The following is a 12,233-nucleotide window of genomic DNA, read 5'->3' as shown; positions in this document are numbered from 1 at the left end:
CGTAACAATAGAGCGCAAGTTGAACGTTCTGAACGTCAACAACTGCGGAGACAAAACAAAACGTTAGTTCAACTTTGAAAAACAGTACGAGACTATCAAAGAAATTCTTTCAAAAACATTAAAATTAAAATAGCATAAAATCTTAACAGGAAAAACGAAATGACGGGCTCAATGTTAATCAACTTCGGTTCCAAGTAATGACCGCCTACTATTAGGAAAGGTCGCATATAAACAAACATAAAAATTAATTTTTATAAGTTTATAATAAAAGGAAGTTAATCGAAGAGGCCTATAAAAGGCGGAGAGATATAAAATAAATCTATAACTTTGTTAAGCAAAATTAAGAAAGAGAGTCTATACTCTCTTAGACACCAACACTTCCGTCTAAGGGAAGGGTCGGCCATTTAAAAGTGAAAGAGAGTTCATACTCTCTTCGTCACCATAATTAAATCAAATTAATTCCAAAAGCTAGCTAAGCTAATGATAAAGCTTCCTGAATAGCGAAAGCTAAACTCTAGAGCAAATACATCACCAAATCGTGAACAATAACTCCAGAATCAACAGCGTATCCAAGTAGGTCTAGCCGGTGGCACGACAGAGGAAAAATTGAGGTCTTGTTGACAAGAAGTACTGGAGTACCTGACCACAGATGGCGCTGTTGTGTACACCCCCACCTGTATAGCGATCGCTGGCGTATCCCGACCGTAGATTTCTGTCGGGCAACAGAGTTGACAGCTACATGATCATCGGGTAAGTTTAATATTGAAAACTTCTCTTTCCTAAACTCTTTGCTGAATAAGGTAGCAGAGATAGTTTTGAGGTGCCAAGAACAGCAAGTCTGTTAGAAGCACACTCAAGCATAGGCAACTCCTATGACAAGAAGATATCTGTCCCATTCCGTTGAGAGACTATGTTCAAGATTGAACGGTATTCTTGACACCCGCTACTTGGAGGAGCTTCTCCCAGCCAGGATCTAGTCTAGAGATGATCCGGCTCAAGAAGGATCCCTTCTAAGATGTTAAACATAGATAATGGCCCATTTCCCTCGGAGAGTTAAGACCAAGGGAGTTTTTCCAAAATGTCGACAAGGCAGAAAGCGAAAACATTCGCCATAAGGATGACTGGAAGCCACCCGAATTAACCAAGTCCCAGCATAATCCCACAAGTTAGACTAGCTAGCGGACAAGGGTTGAACAGAGACAGGTCATAACCAACCCACTGATCCTTTTAACCCACTGGTTGGGGAACAGAGGTAAATTACCCCATATAAGGTAATTTAGACATTTTTGGAGGGTAATAAATGAACAATTTTGAATACTGTATTGGAGAAAAAGTATACGCTGAGGAGCCCAGAATGTTCAGAACCACAAAAATGGAGAAATACTGTCTGATATCTGATGCTAGTACTTCCTACATAGTCTATAATTATATATATATATATATATATATATATATATATATAGATATATATATATATATATATATATATATATATATATATATATATATATTCAACCTGTTTAAAAAGTATATTACTCTAGTGGTACTGTAGGTATTTTACATCGTAGTTGAAAAGATAGTTTGTGGTTTCTTGAAACTGAATTTTAAATATTTCTGAATGATCAAAATCCTAAACTTGTAGACAAGTTCAGAGAATCAACTTGCCTCACTATTTTTGCATACTTAGCTGCGATGTTTGGACATGTAAATGAGCTGAATAAGGTATTCCAAGAAAAATTTCAAAAATTTATATAAAAGCTTTAGCATTGAAAACAAAAAGTAAAAGGCAATAAGACTTCTGTCTTTCTAAACCTGGCAGAGTTTTTGCAAGACTAGACTACAATCTTAGTGACATGTAGGAATTGGTCACAAAGCACCTGTCAAAACTTAGGAATAGGTTCCGTGACTACTTTCTAGAGCTTGAGTCTCATATTATAAGCTGGGATGTAAATCATTGATTTGCCTGAAGAGTCTGAAAGGTTGGCAGAAAAGCTCATTAAACTTCATTCCAACAGTGAAATTAACATGGAATTTGAGACCACGGATGACCTCTACAGGTTTTGAATGTCAAAAGCTGAAAATGCTTATTCAATTGCACAATTGGAAGCAACTAAAATACTGCTATCTTTTGCAACAACCTAGCTTTAACAAAGTTTTTCTACCCCTGTAAATCTAAAAACAAAATACAGAAACCAGCTTTCTTCCGCATCGGACCTAGGCCCTGTGCCTTACGAACAGAAAGAGATTCAAGTGCCCTCTTACCCAGCCTACCATCACCAGATCAGGTTAACCATGTAATTGGGGACTGAAGACACCCTCAGAAGGCCAGTGACGGTAGGAAAAAGATCTTGGGAAATGACACAGCCAACATAGAATGAGTACTCATTCTATACCTCTGCTAAACATAGAAGAAGGATGGCCACAGTGCTGTGCCTCATGGAGAGAAGAACCCTCCGCATCCAAACTCATGGACTTCTAATGAGCGTCTGCGTGCAATACTCTCCAAATCGTACAATCCTCTCCACATGCTCTACCGAAGTATCGCGAGTTGAGGTAAGAACAAGAGTTCAGTTGAAAGTCCAAGAAGGATATGAGATGGAGAATACCGAAGCTTATTCATCAAGCGGAGGGAAACAAATATTAGGAGATGTAACGCCTAGCCAACCTCCCTGGTTGCAAGATAGCAGAAAACCCGATCCACAGTGCCAATGATGGGGGTTTATGAGACACAGGTGGCGGCACAGTCACATGCATTGATTCTGGGGGCTCACACATGAACCCGTACCATAGTACTGTATCACCTTATCAACAAAGTAACCCACATGGATTGATCCTTTAGGCTCATATACAGACCCATACCCCTAGTATGACCATCAACAAGGTAACCAGCAGGTTGTGATACAGGCCATGCTCCATGTATAAACAGCTCCAAGACCAAAGGCTCAGCACATCGACACGGGAACACGGCTCCAGGACAGTGCATCCTCCTCGGAAGCAGGCATAAGAGAGAGAGTGTTCGGCTGCATGTGCCGGTAATCGTGATCGTGCTTGTGGCATAGAGCGAGGTGACTGCTAAGGTAGTGATAGTGAAAACCTAGATAATGATCATGGAGACCTAGCTTGTGGCGATTGCGGACGTCTTCACCAGGGAAGAAGGTTTCACTTTCTTAGAACTTCTCTCTGCTCTAAGTACCGAAGGGGAGTGCTCAGAGGATTGTCCTCGTGAGTACAAGGTTATGTATGAAGCATGTGTCCCTGGCAATAAACAAGGTGTTTGTGCACGTGTGGACTCACAATCTAGTGATCATAGAAAAGCTTATGAATGTACAGATCATATATTCTCCAATGACCTCTTACGCTTTGGTGATCATGCTCATGTTTCATCGTTTTCTTACTCGCCTTTTCAGATCGTGGGAGGAGATGGAGGAAGCCATCTCCTCCAGAGTTGACGAGCACTTCTGACAACTAGAATTCTTTGTGCATATGCTTGATCAGCATCAGAGGTCTTCAGAGTAGCTTTCTTCACTTGTCTAGTGTTACCGAGTGTTGGGATGGAGTTACTGAAGCACCCCTTGTTAGGAGAGGGACTACTTGTTGTCCTGACCAGTGACACCCATAGAGTGCCCTTTGAGAGACTTCTGCAATAGGCATGAGTCTTAGCCCTTGAACTTTGTAACTTGAAGCTTACCCAGGAGTAAGGTTTTAGTACAATGCTACTCCTTCCTAAAACTACGAAGGGGAACCTGGGGATGGCTCAAGAGACTTCTCCAGATTGGTCATTAACAGTACTGCTTCTGTGAACTCCTTATTCTTCCTGAAAGCAGGCAGCTCCCCAGCAGAGGAAGAAGAAGGCATACGAACAGACGAAGCAGCTGATAAGGAGCGACCACGCTTCTTTCACCAAGGTCAAGGATTTAACTGCAGGTAGACCCTCAGTAACTGACAGCGGCTCATCTGCAACAGCAGCAATGGAAACATCCAGGTGCATAACCTCACCGCTCTCCTCCGCAGGCAGGAAAGGAGCAGCAACAGGGAGGGAAGACTTCTGCAATCTAGCAGTTGCCAGTACCTCCAGGAGCTTCTCCATGAAGGAGAACCATCAATAATAAAGGTGGCCCCAAGCAAACCCAGGTCCAGGTCCTTGCAAGAGCCATTAATGAATATGGCAGCAGGAAAAATTTGGGCAAGAGGTAGTGGGGTATTACCTTTGTTAGAGGAAGGCAATAATCCTCTGAAACTCAAACTCCCAGACGGAAGGGTAGGGGTCTTCTTTTTCATCTTACTTCCTACAACAGAAACCACCTCAGAGGGAGAAGAAGAATGTGCAGCAGCCTTTGAACATGGAGGAGAGACGAAGAAGTTAGAACTTCTTGGGCACCAGCTGCAGTATACACAAAATTGCGCTTGAAGAACCCCTTTTACCCTTCTTCCTCTTCTACATGAACACTGAAGGCCACTCCCTACATTCAGAGCAGGGGGATTCCTGCAAACAGGGATGCTCCCTGCACCAGCCAAATAGTTGATGGGGGCTGACTTCAGCCCTACTTAAGTACCAGGCTTCCCAGGACACAGCCTTCAAGTCTGACCAAGGAGCCAAATTCATCAGTCAAGAAATAAAGACACACAAGCTGGAAAAAGAAAGCAGACCGATTAGAAATTTCCAATAGGAGCACCAAGAGGCACGACTGTACTCTTCGGTGACCAAAGTCAAAGTGATGGTAGACCTACTTGGCAGGTGAGCAGGCTGGGTTTACATTGTTGTAAGCTTAACAACCATTTTCCAGCTCCACTAAAGTTAAACTCCTATCAAAGGTTGAAGGATTGTAATAAGCATAAGAACAAACTATAGACAGAATGTTGTGTCATGACTAGGGTCAGTGCAAGAAAGAACACTTTAATTAGAGCAACCTTGTGTCTACCTGTCAGGCTCAGGTTGCAATAAAATTAATTATTCTGGTGGGTTGATTCTAAAATCATGCGCACAAGGTAAAGTAAGCTTACAAGCGCAGTCTCATACATCATTCAAATGGTTAAATCAGTCATGGCTTTAACATAGTAATTGTGATAAAGACTCATACCATAAACTTATGATTGTATATAAAAATTTCAAAATCTATGAGCGTACACAAGAAGAATCCCAATTTTCTATTAACACAACTGAGTATGAATATACAGTGAGCCCTCGCTACTTCGCGGTTCGACCATCGCGGATTCACGACTTCGCGGACTTTTTTCATTAAATACGGCATCCGATTTCATCAGCAAACCACTATTTTTGGGGGAAACATCATTTTATTCTAGAAAATTGCTACTCTTTAAATAGTTAATTGCACATTAAGAAAGCGTGTACTTTTGTTTTTAAATTTCGGGTGTGTTTTAAAAATCGAGTATTGTTGACTTCTTTTTGTTTTACTTTTGGCTGTGATCAGATCAGCTGACGTCTAGCTGCCAGTCTCAAGAATATGAACGTACGAAGTATTGTTTATACCATTTCTTAACTTATTCAAACCATCTATACAGTTGATATTACATAAGCACCGATGTGTTATAACCTATCATATTTTTTTGTTTATTACATTTAAAACAACTCTCTCTCTCTCTCTCTCTCTCTCTCTCTCTCTCTCTCTCTCTCTCTCTCTCTCTCTCTCTCTCTCTCTCTCTCTCTCTCTCTCTCTCTCCCCGTAAGAAATAAAACCTTAGTTCACATATGGCAACTTGAGTTTAAGAATGAAATTAACATGAATATTGTTAGTTATGGCGATCAATTCCTCGCCTCAGGAGGTACAGGAAACAAAAACACGGCATTCGATTACAACAGCTGACTCTCTCTCTCTCTCTCTCTCTCTCTCTCTCTCTCTCTCTCTCTCTCTCTCTCTCTCTCTCTCTCTCTCGTGTTATACAATAATTACAAATAGATGAAGAAACCAAAATCGGTTTTCTTAAAGTGTCAATTAAATACAAAACGAAAAAATTATACCGTGTATACATCCATTTCAATCATAGCTTAAAATACGGTATCCGATTTTGTCAGCAAATTACAATTTTTTAGGAAACGCCATTCTATTCCAGAAAACTTTTACTCTTTAAATAGTCAATTGCGCTATAATAAAACATGTACTTATGTTTTTAAATTTCGGGTGTGTTAAAAATTGAGTATTTTTTACTTCTTTTTGTTTTACTTTTGGCTGTGATCACATCAGCTGATGTCTAGCTTCCGCTCTCAAGAATATGCGCGGTACGAATACATTAACAAAGAATTGTTTACACCATTTCTTAACTTATTCAAACCATTTATACAGTTAATATTACATAAGCACCAATGTGTTATAACCTATCATATTTATTATTTAGTACATTTAAAACCATCTCTCTCTCTCTCTCTCTCTCTCTCTCTCTCTCTCTCTCTCTCTCTCTCTCTCTCTCTCTCTCTCTCTCTCTCTCACATCGAACGTAATAGCCAAGTACTTTCTTTTTCTTTTACCTTTTTTGCATATGGTGAGTTGGGTACAAGTTGACTTATAACTGAAGTTAGGAAAAGTATTTTGGATATGGAAAAAAACAATTATCTTTCGTAACAGTTTAAAATTATCGTAAATTATCATTCTGTCATTAGCGGCAGTTTGCTATTGTGGATTAATCGCATAAGGAAAAAAAAGGTTTCCAGCTTTGCTACGAATTTAGGAATTTATATGGATACGGTAAGTAAAATATTTGTAATAACATAATGTTTACTAAATGTTTGTTATATCACTAGTTATCACTTTGAGCATGTGTGCTTAATGCGTTCGTTTGTTTATTATGATCGAAGATGGAGCGTAAACAAATGGAAGGTTTCCGTTTCAGGCGGCGTCATAAAGAAAAACATTATATAAACGGCATTCATTTCATTTATTTGGAAGTTCTAAGAAAAATTAAGTAGAACATTGGTAATAACAAAGTCAACATATAATCAATACTTGGTAAGATTGCTGTCGATGCAAAAACTAACCTATACACAGATGTGTAAATGCATCTGTTTCTTCGTTATGATCAGAGATAAACGTAAACAAAACATTGGTTGTCATTTTTTATCGTGCTTTTTGGCGTGTTTAGGAAACGCATGATATAAAATCGCCTTTAATATTTGTGCCTGTTTTAGTTTAGGGTACTGTAGTACATGCATTAAGTGTTCTGTACATTAAAGGATAGTTTGTTAACAGTACTATGTAAAGGGAAGGTTTAAAAAGTCTGAATATACATGTTAAATAAATACGTAAATATGGTGTCCCTACTTCGCGGATTTTCAGCTATCGCAGCCGGGTTTGGAACCTATCTACCGCGATAAACGAGGGTTCACTGTATATAGCTTGGATGTGATCTACAATTGGTGAATTCAAACAGGTGACAAAGTTAAACTTCTGTGACCGACGCTAGACATGATTTTAACTTACACACCAATTGGTTTTAAAACTGAGTATATGATTCTGAGGGTCTTTCTTAGTGACCTAGCAAAAGAACCAAAATTTTTACACATACCGAGTGAATACAACGAAGAATAAAGAATAGTTTGCGTTATGTTAGTTGGACCGGGTTTAATCTATGTAAACAGAATAACTTACAGTGTGTCCCAACCATCTACAACCTTGACATTATAAGTAAGATTGTAAATACTTGGGTCTGTATATAACCGAGGTCCAAACATGACTTTATTTAAGACAAGAAAACTTTAACTATAGATAATTTTGTAAACTATGCAGGAGTTACCAGGGTAATATTACGGTAGAGTCCCACCCAGCACCATCACTGCTTGCCAGTACATAGGAGATTGATGCACAGGGGAGCAAAAACCATTGAACTTTATCGAAATATTACCGAAATCTAATGGTTTTAGCTCAGGTGTGAGCTCCCTTCACTCGCGAAAAAAGAAAAACATCAAGCTCCTATGTACTGGCAAGAGGTAATGGCGCTGGGTGGGACTCTACCGTAATATTACCGCTACCTGTGCCAGGTGTGTGGGTTGGGTTGAACTAATAAATATTGGGGAGCCTTTGTATATCTGCAGCCAGTTCCTCACGCATTGATTAAAAATGGACATCAACTAACTTATACTTTCCCCCCCTCACCTAACCTACAAGCCCTGTCTTTACCTACATACCTATCGGGGAGGGGGGGGGACTAAAGACCCCTGCGATCCCCCCTTACACTGCAGTATTATAAGTTAGCCATAATAATACATACAGGTGGCTGCTATCATACATACACCCCAATATCGGTAAGATAAAAAGGATTAATATTTTATAAATCATTAAAATGGCTTCATGATATATAAATGACAGGCAGGAACACAAGCATATAACATCATCTAATCTGAACTTCCCCCACCTAACCTAACCTGTAAGTGGTATCCTTACCTACTTACCTAACGCCCGCCTGCAACCCCCCTTTAACTGCCGTATTTTTAGCAATAGGGTTGAAAATAGGGTGGGGTGTATTTATGATAGCGGCCACCTGTATGGTAATGACGGCTGACTAAGAATACAGCAGTGTAAGGGTTTCCCCCCTTTAGGTAAGTAGGTAGGGATACGGCTTGTAGGTTAGATTTGGGAGGGAAATTTTAATTTAGTTGGTTTCCATATCTTATGCTAGCTGGAGGAACTGGCCGCTGATATACAAAGGCTCCAATAAGGGAGTTATGGGGCATGGCCATCATCGTACATTTCCCACATACAAATCGATTAGAAAAGTTTTGCATTTATCTCTAACAAAGACACATAGGCCTACCAAGCTGTAATTTTGGTAAGTTTACCATTTAAATATCTCTAAAGGTATTACTGTTTAGTTATGCGATATACTTATACATCTAATGGTAATTTAGCATAATCCTTTACGACGGCCTACTGTAATCTACCTTATTTATGACAACCATCAGCAGATTATCTCTTCAAGAAAACAAAATATGACAGCTATCCTAAATACATTACTTGTCAAAATGATTGTTGTTATTAGGAAGATATGCACGAAACTTCGATATAAACTTTCACCTGTGGAAAAAAAACACAAGGCAAAAGGAGAACAGAGACCTTTTTAGGCCTATTCTCTGACCCAAAAAAAATATTTGGTAAAATTTTCGACAAGAAAGACCTTGGTTTTGATTGTTCAAAGTTAACCTTATTTTGATAGGTAAATCAAACTTAAACAAGCAACATTCACACAAAAGAGCTTAATGTTAAATTGTTAAACTGTTCAGCGAAGAAAAAATATAATCTCTTACTTGACATGACTGGTAGACGAGCCTTTTATTGCAAACCCATCGCCCTACACCAACCTTTACTGAGTATACTGACACTTGTAAACAATTGCATTTACTAATAATATTTTGTTTTATTAAATAACATATTATTAAAATGTTATATAATATATAGTATGCATTTCTATTTAAATTACATCATTATCAAGAGAAAAATCCAATTTTACTCTATAAAATAAGGTATTTCATTCTGAAATGCAAATACAATGTCAGGGCGCTAAATTCAATTGTCTTTTCACGCTAATTACTTCGAGACTTTTAGATTTAATTTTCTCCTTATATAAGTACCATACTCCTTAAAAAGCCTTAGATATATACTAATTATGACAATTTAACCAATCAAATACTTTGAGTACCAAAGAGAGTTAAATAAAACAAAATGAAATATGGTATATCGAGCGTAATTATCAAAGCGAGAGAACAGGATACGGCCAAGACATCACTTCCGATCACATCCCTTTGTTTCTAAGATGGCAAAGCGGTTGCTCGGGATATATTATTCTAAACAAGATTATGTCCCAAATTTTGATTGAATTAGAATTATATTTAAGATATTAAGGATATCAAGAGGAAATTGAAGGCTTTATTATTTTTTATGTGCTTCGATAATGTTGATTTGACAGTAAACGAACAATATGCCGTGGGAAAATGACTGTGAAGGTCCTGTAGTGAGTAGAGTTCCCCTGCAGTACAGGACCAGAAAAGTAGCTCTTGAAGGAAGTTAAAGTAAGTAAAGTATGTGGAATAGTTTGTCAATACTATTCTATTTTGTATATTAGTTCATTGTGTCAATAACTTTCTATCGTATTAATGAGTAATTAATTATAATAAAGCTACGCTTAAATTTTCCATAAATGCAAAATTACCATTAATAATAATAGGCTATAGGGGGCCCTAAAATACATGAATAAAAGATACAGGTATCTTAAATAAATGGCCTGAGCAAAAGAAATATTCCGACTAGTGTCCAGCGCTGAATTATATATATATATATATATATATATATATATATATATATATATATATATATGTGTGTGTGTGTGTGTGTATATATATATATATATATATATATATATATATAATATATATATATATATATATATATATATATATATATATATATATACAGTATATAACACAACAAAGAAAATTCAACGAAACAAATTTAATACCAAATAGCATGGTCTTCCACTTCTCTTGCTTAAGGGTACACTCAAGTATACTATTCTATCACATTTTTCTTCCTCTTGTCTTGTTAAAGTTTTTATAGTTTATAAAGGAAATATCAATCTTAATATTACAGTTCTTAAAATATTTTATTTTTCCTTGTTTCCTTTCCTCGCTCAGCTATTTTCCCTGGGCGTATAGCATCCTGCTTTTCCAACATTGGTTTTAACTTAGCAGGTAATAATGATAATAATAATAAGTAAATTGATGGAGTAAAATAAAAATGTAGCATAAAAAACTCCCGCTTCTCTATCTAAGGAGATAGCATGAATCCAGCAATAAATCTGATAACAACCGATTACAATATAGATATAATGGGTTTGAATCATTTTAAATTCACACTGTAGTCCATCTGCAATCCTCTAATGTTACAACAGATAGTTACAGCTGTGTGAGCTCTAAACAAAATGATATCTTTATCTTTATGGGTACATTGTATTCATTTTAATATACTGTATTTTGACTATGTAAAAATAAATTCAATGCTTTCTTCCTCGTTAGATATTATAATATTTTTCTTTTTACCATTTGAATGGATTACGCATACTGTGATTCAAAGAATGTCATTCATAATCATGTATTGAAAAAAAGTCGTGGTATGACAATGAAACAATACCCAACAGATTTTGTAGATTTGAGAACAAATTCCTCAGAAGTATATTGGGAGTTGAATGACAGGACAAGATTAGAAATAAAACTATACGAGAGATTACTTGATTGCCATATGTGGATGAGATCATGGTGATGGGTAGATGGAGATGGTTTGGGTATGCTCTTTGCATTCCCCAGGAGAGATTCGTTCACAAAACTTTCAACTGGGCTCTGCAAGTCACTAAAAGAGTTGGAAGACCCAGGCCTACATGGCTGAGGGCTATGGAGCGTGAAGTAGGAGATGATGAATGGAGAAGCATTGATTTAAAAGCTCAAAATAGAGACGATTGGCGAAATCTAACTTAGGCCTTTTGCGTCAATAGATGTAAGAGGAGATGATGATGAATACTTTACGGAAATTTGTAACCAGAAACTAATAAACAGTAAAACCGCATGCCCTTAGTTTCTAGTCCCACTCCGCACAAAACCCTTTGGCAGGCTGCAGTATTTAATTACCTATTTCAAAGACTGTTTTCCTGGTCCTATCACGCAGGGGAACCCTGTGTACAGTGCACTACAGACATGATCTCTTTATCGTATATACTCTTTACTGCTAAGAATTGCATTTAAAAGACGGTAAATGCTTATGAACATTTATTCCAGGATTTTTACCTTTTTATAAATGGATATATTGACGTAAAAGAGTAAAATTACGGTCACCAACCCGTAAAATATAAGAAAAAAATATAGTAAAATTACGGTCGCCTGTATTTTATTGAAATACGGATGAGAACAATATAATTTTACGGGGAATTTCCGATTAAAGTTACGGTTTTTTTAAGTGTTGGGTACTTAGAGTATCACACAGCTTAATCCACGTTTATTGTCAAATCCACACTATCGAAGCACTTAGAGAACATGGAAGTCTTCAGTTTCCTCTTGTCTAAATATACAAACAAGTAAAGAGGGAACGAGGTTTGCTATTTGATCATGAAATAAGTTGTAGTTATTACAGATAATAGCTTATACTTCAGTATTCCAAATCGGTGTCATGATCACAGTTCCAGAATATAATCAGCCATTACTAGTCCAATGCAGGACAAAGGTTTCAGAAATGTCCATCCACTGG

The 12,233-nt window shown here is 37.4% G+C and overlaps 1 protein-coding gene across 2 annotated transcripts in view; it reads right to left on the bottom strand.

The window, feature by feature from the left end:
- The window catches only part of LOC137631042 (zinc finger MYND domain-containing protein 11), a 202,189-nt gene extending 192,870 nt beyond the window's left edge, over positions 1 to 9,319 (bottom strand). For both annotated transcript variants that reach the window (XM_068362614.1, XM_068362612.1), the window contains exon 1: positions 9,251 to 9,319. In XM_068362614.1, coding sequence (XP_068218715.1) covers positions 9,251 to 9,257 — 7 coding nt within the window. In that variant the 5' untranslated portion in view covers positions 9,258 to 9,319. The remainder of the gene's footprint in view (positions 1 to 9,250) is intronic.
- Positions 9,320 to 12,233: the final 2,914 nt, after the last annotated feature.

This window comes from Palaemon carinicauda, chromosome 39 (assembly GCF_036898095.1).
Source record: "Palaemon carinicauda isolate YSFRI2023 chromosome 39, ASM3689809v2, whole genome shotgun sequence".
NCBI classification, from domain to species: domain Eukaryota; kingdom Metazoa; phylum Arthropoda; class Malacostraca; order Decapoda; family Palaemonidae; genus Palaemon; species Palaemon carinicauda.
This window is presented reverse-complemented; position numbering and strand designations above follow the sequence as displayed.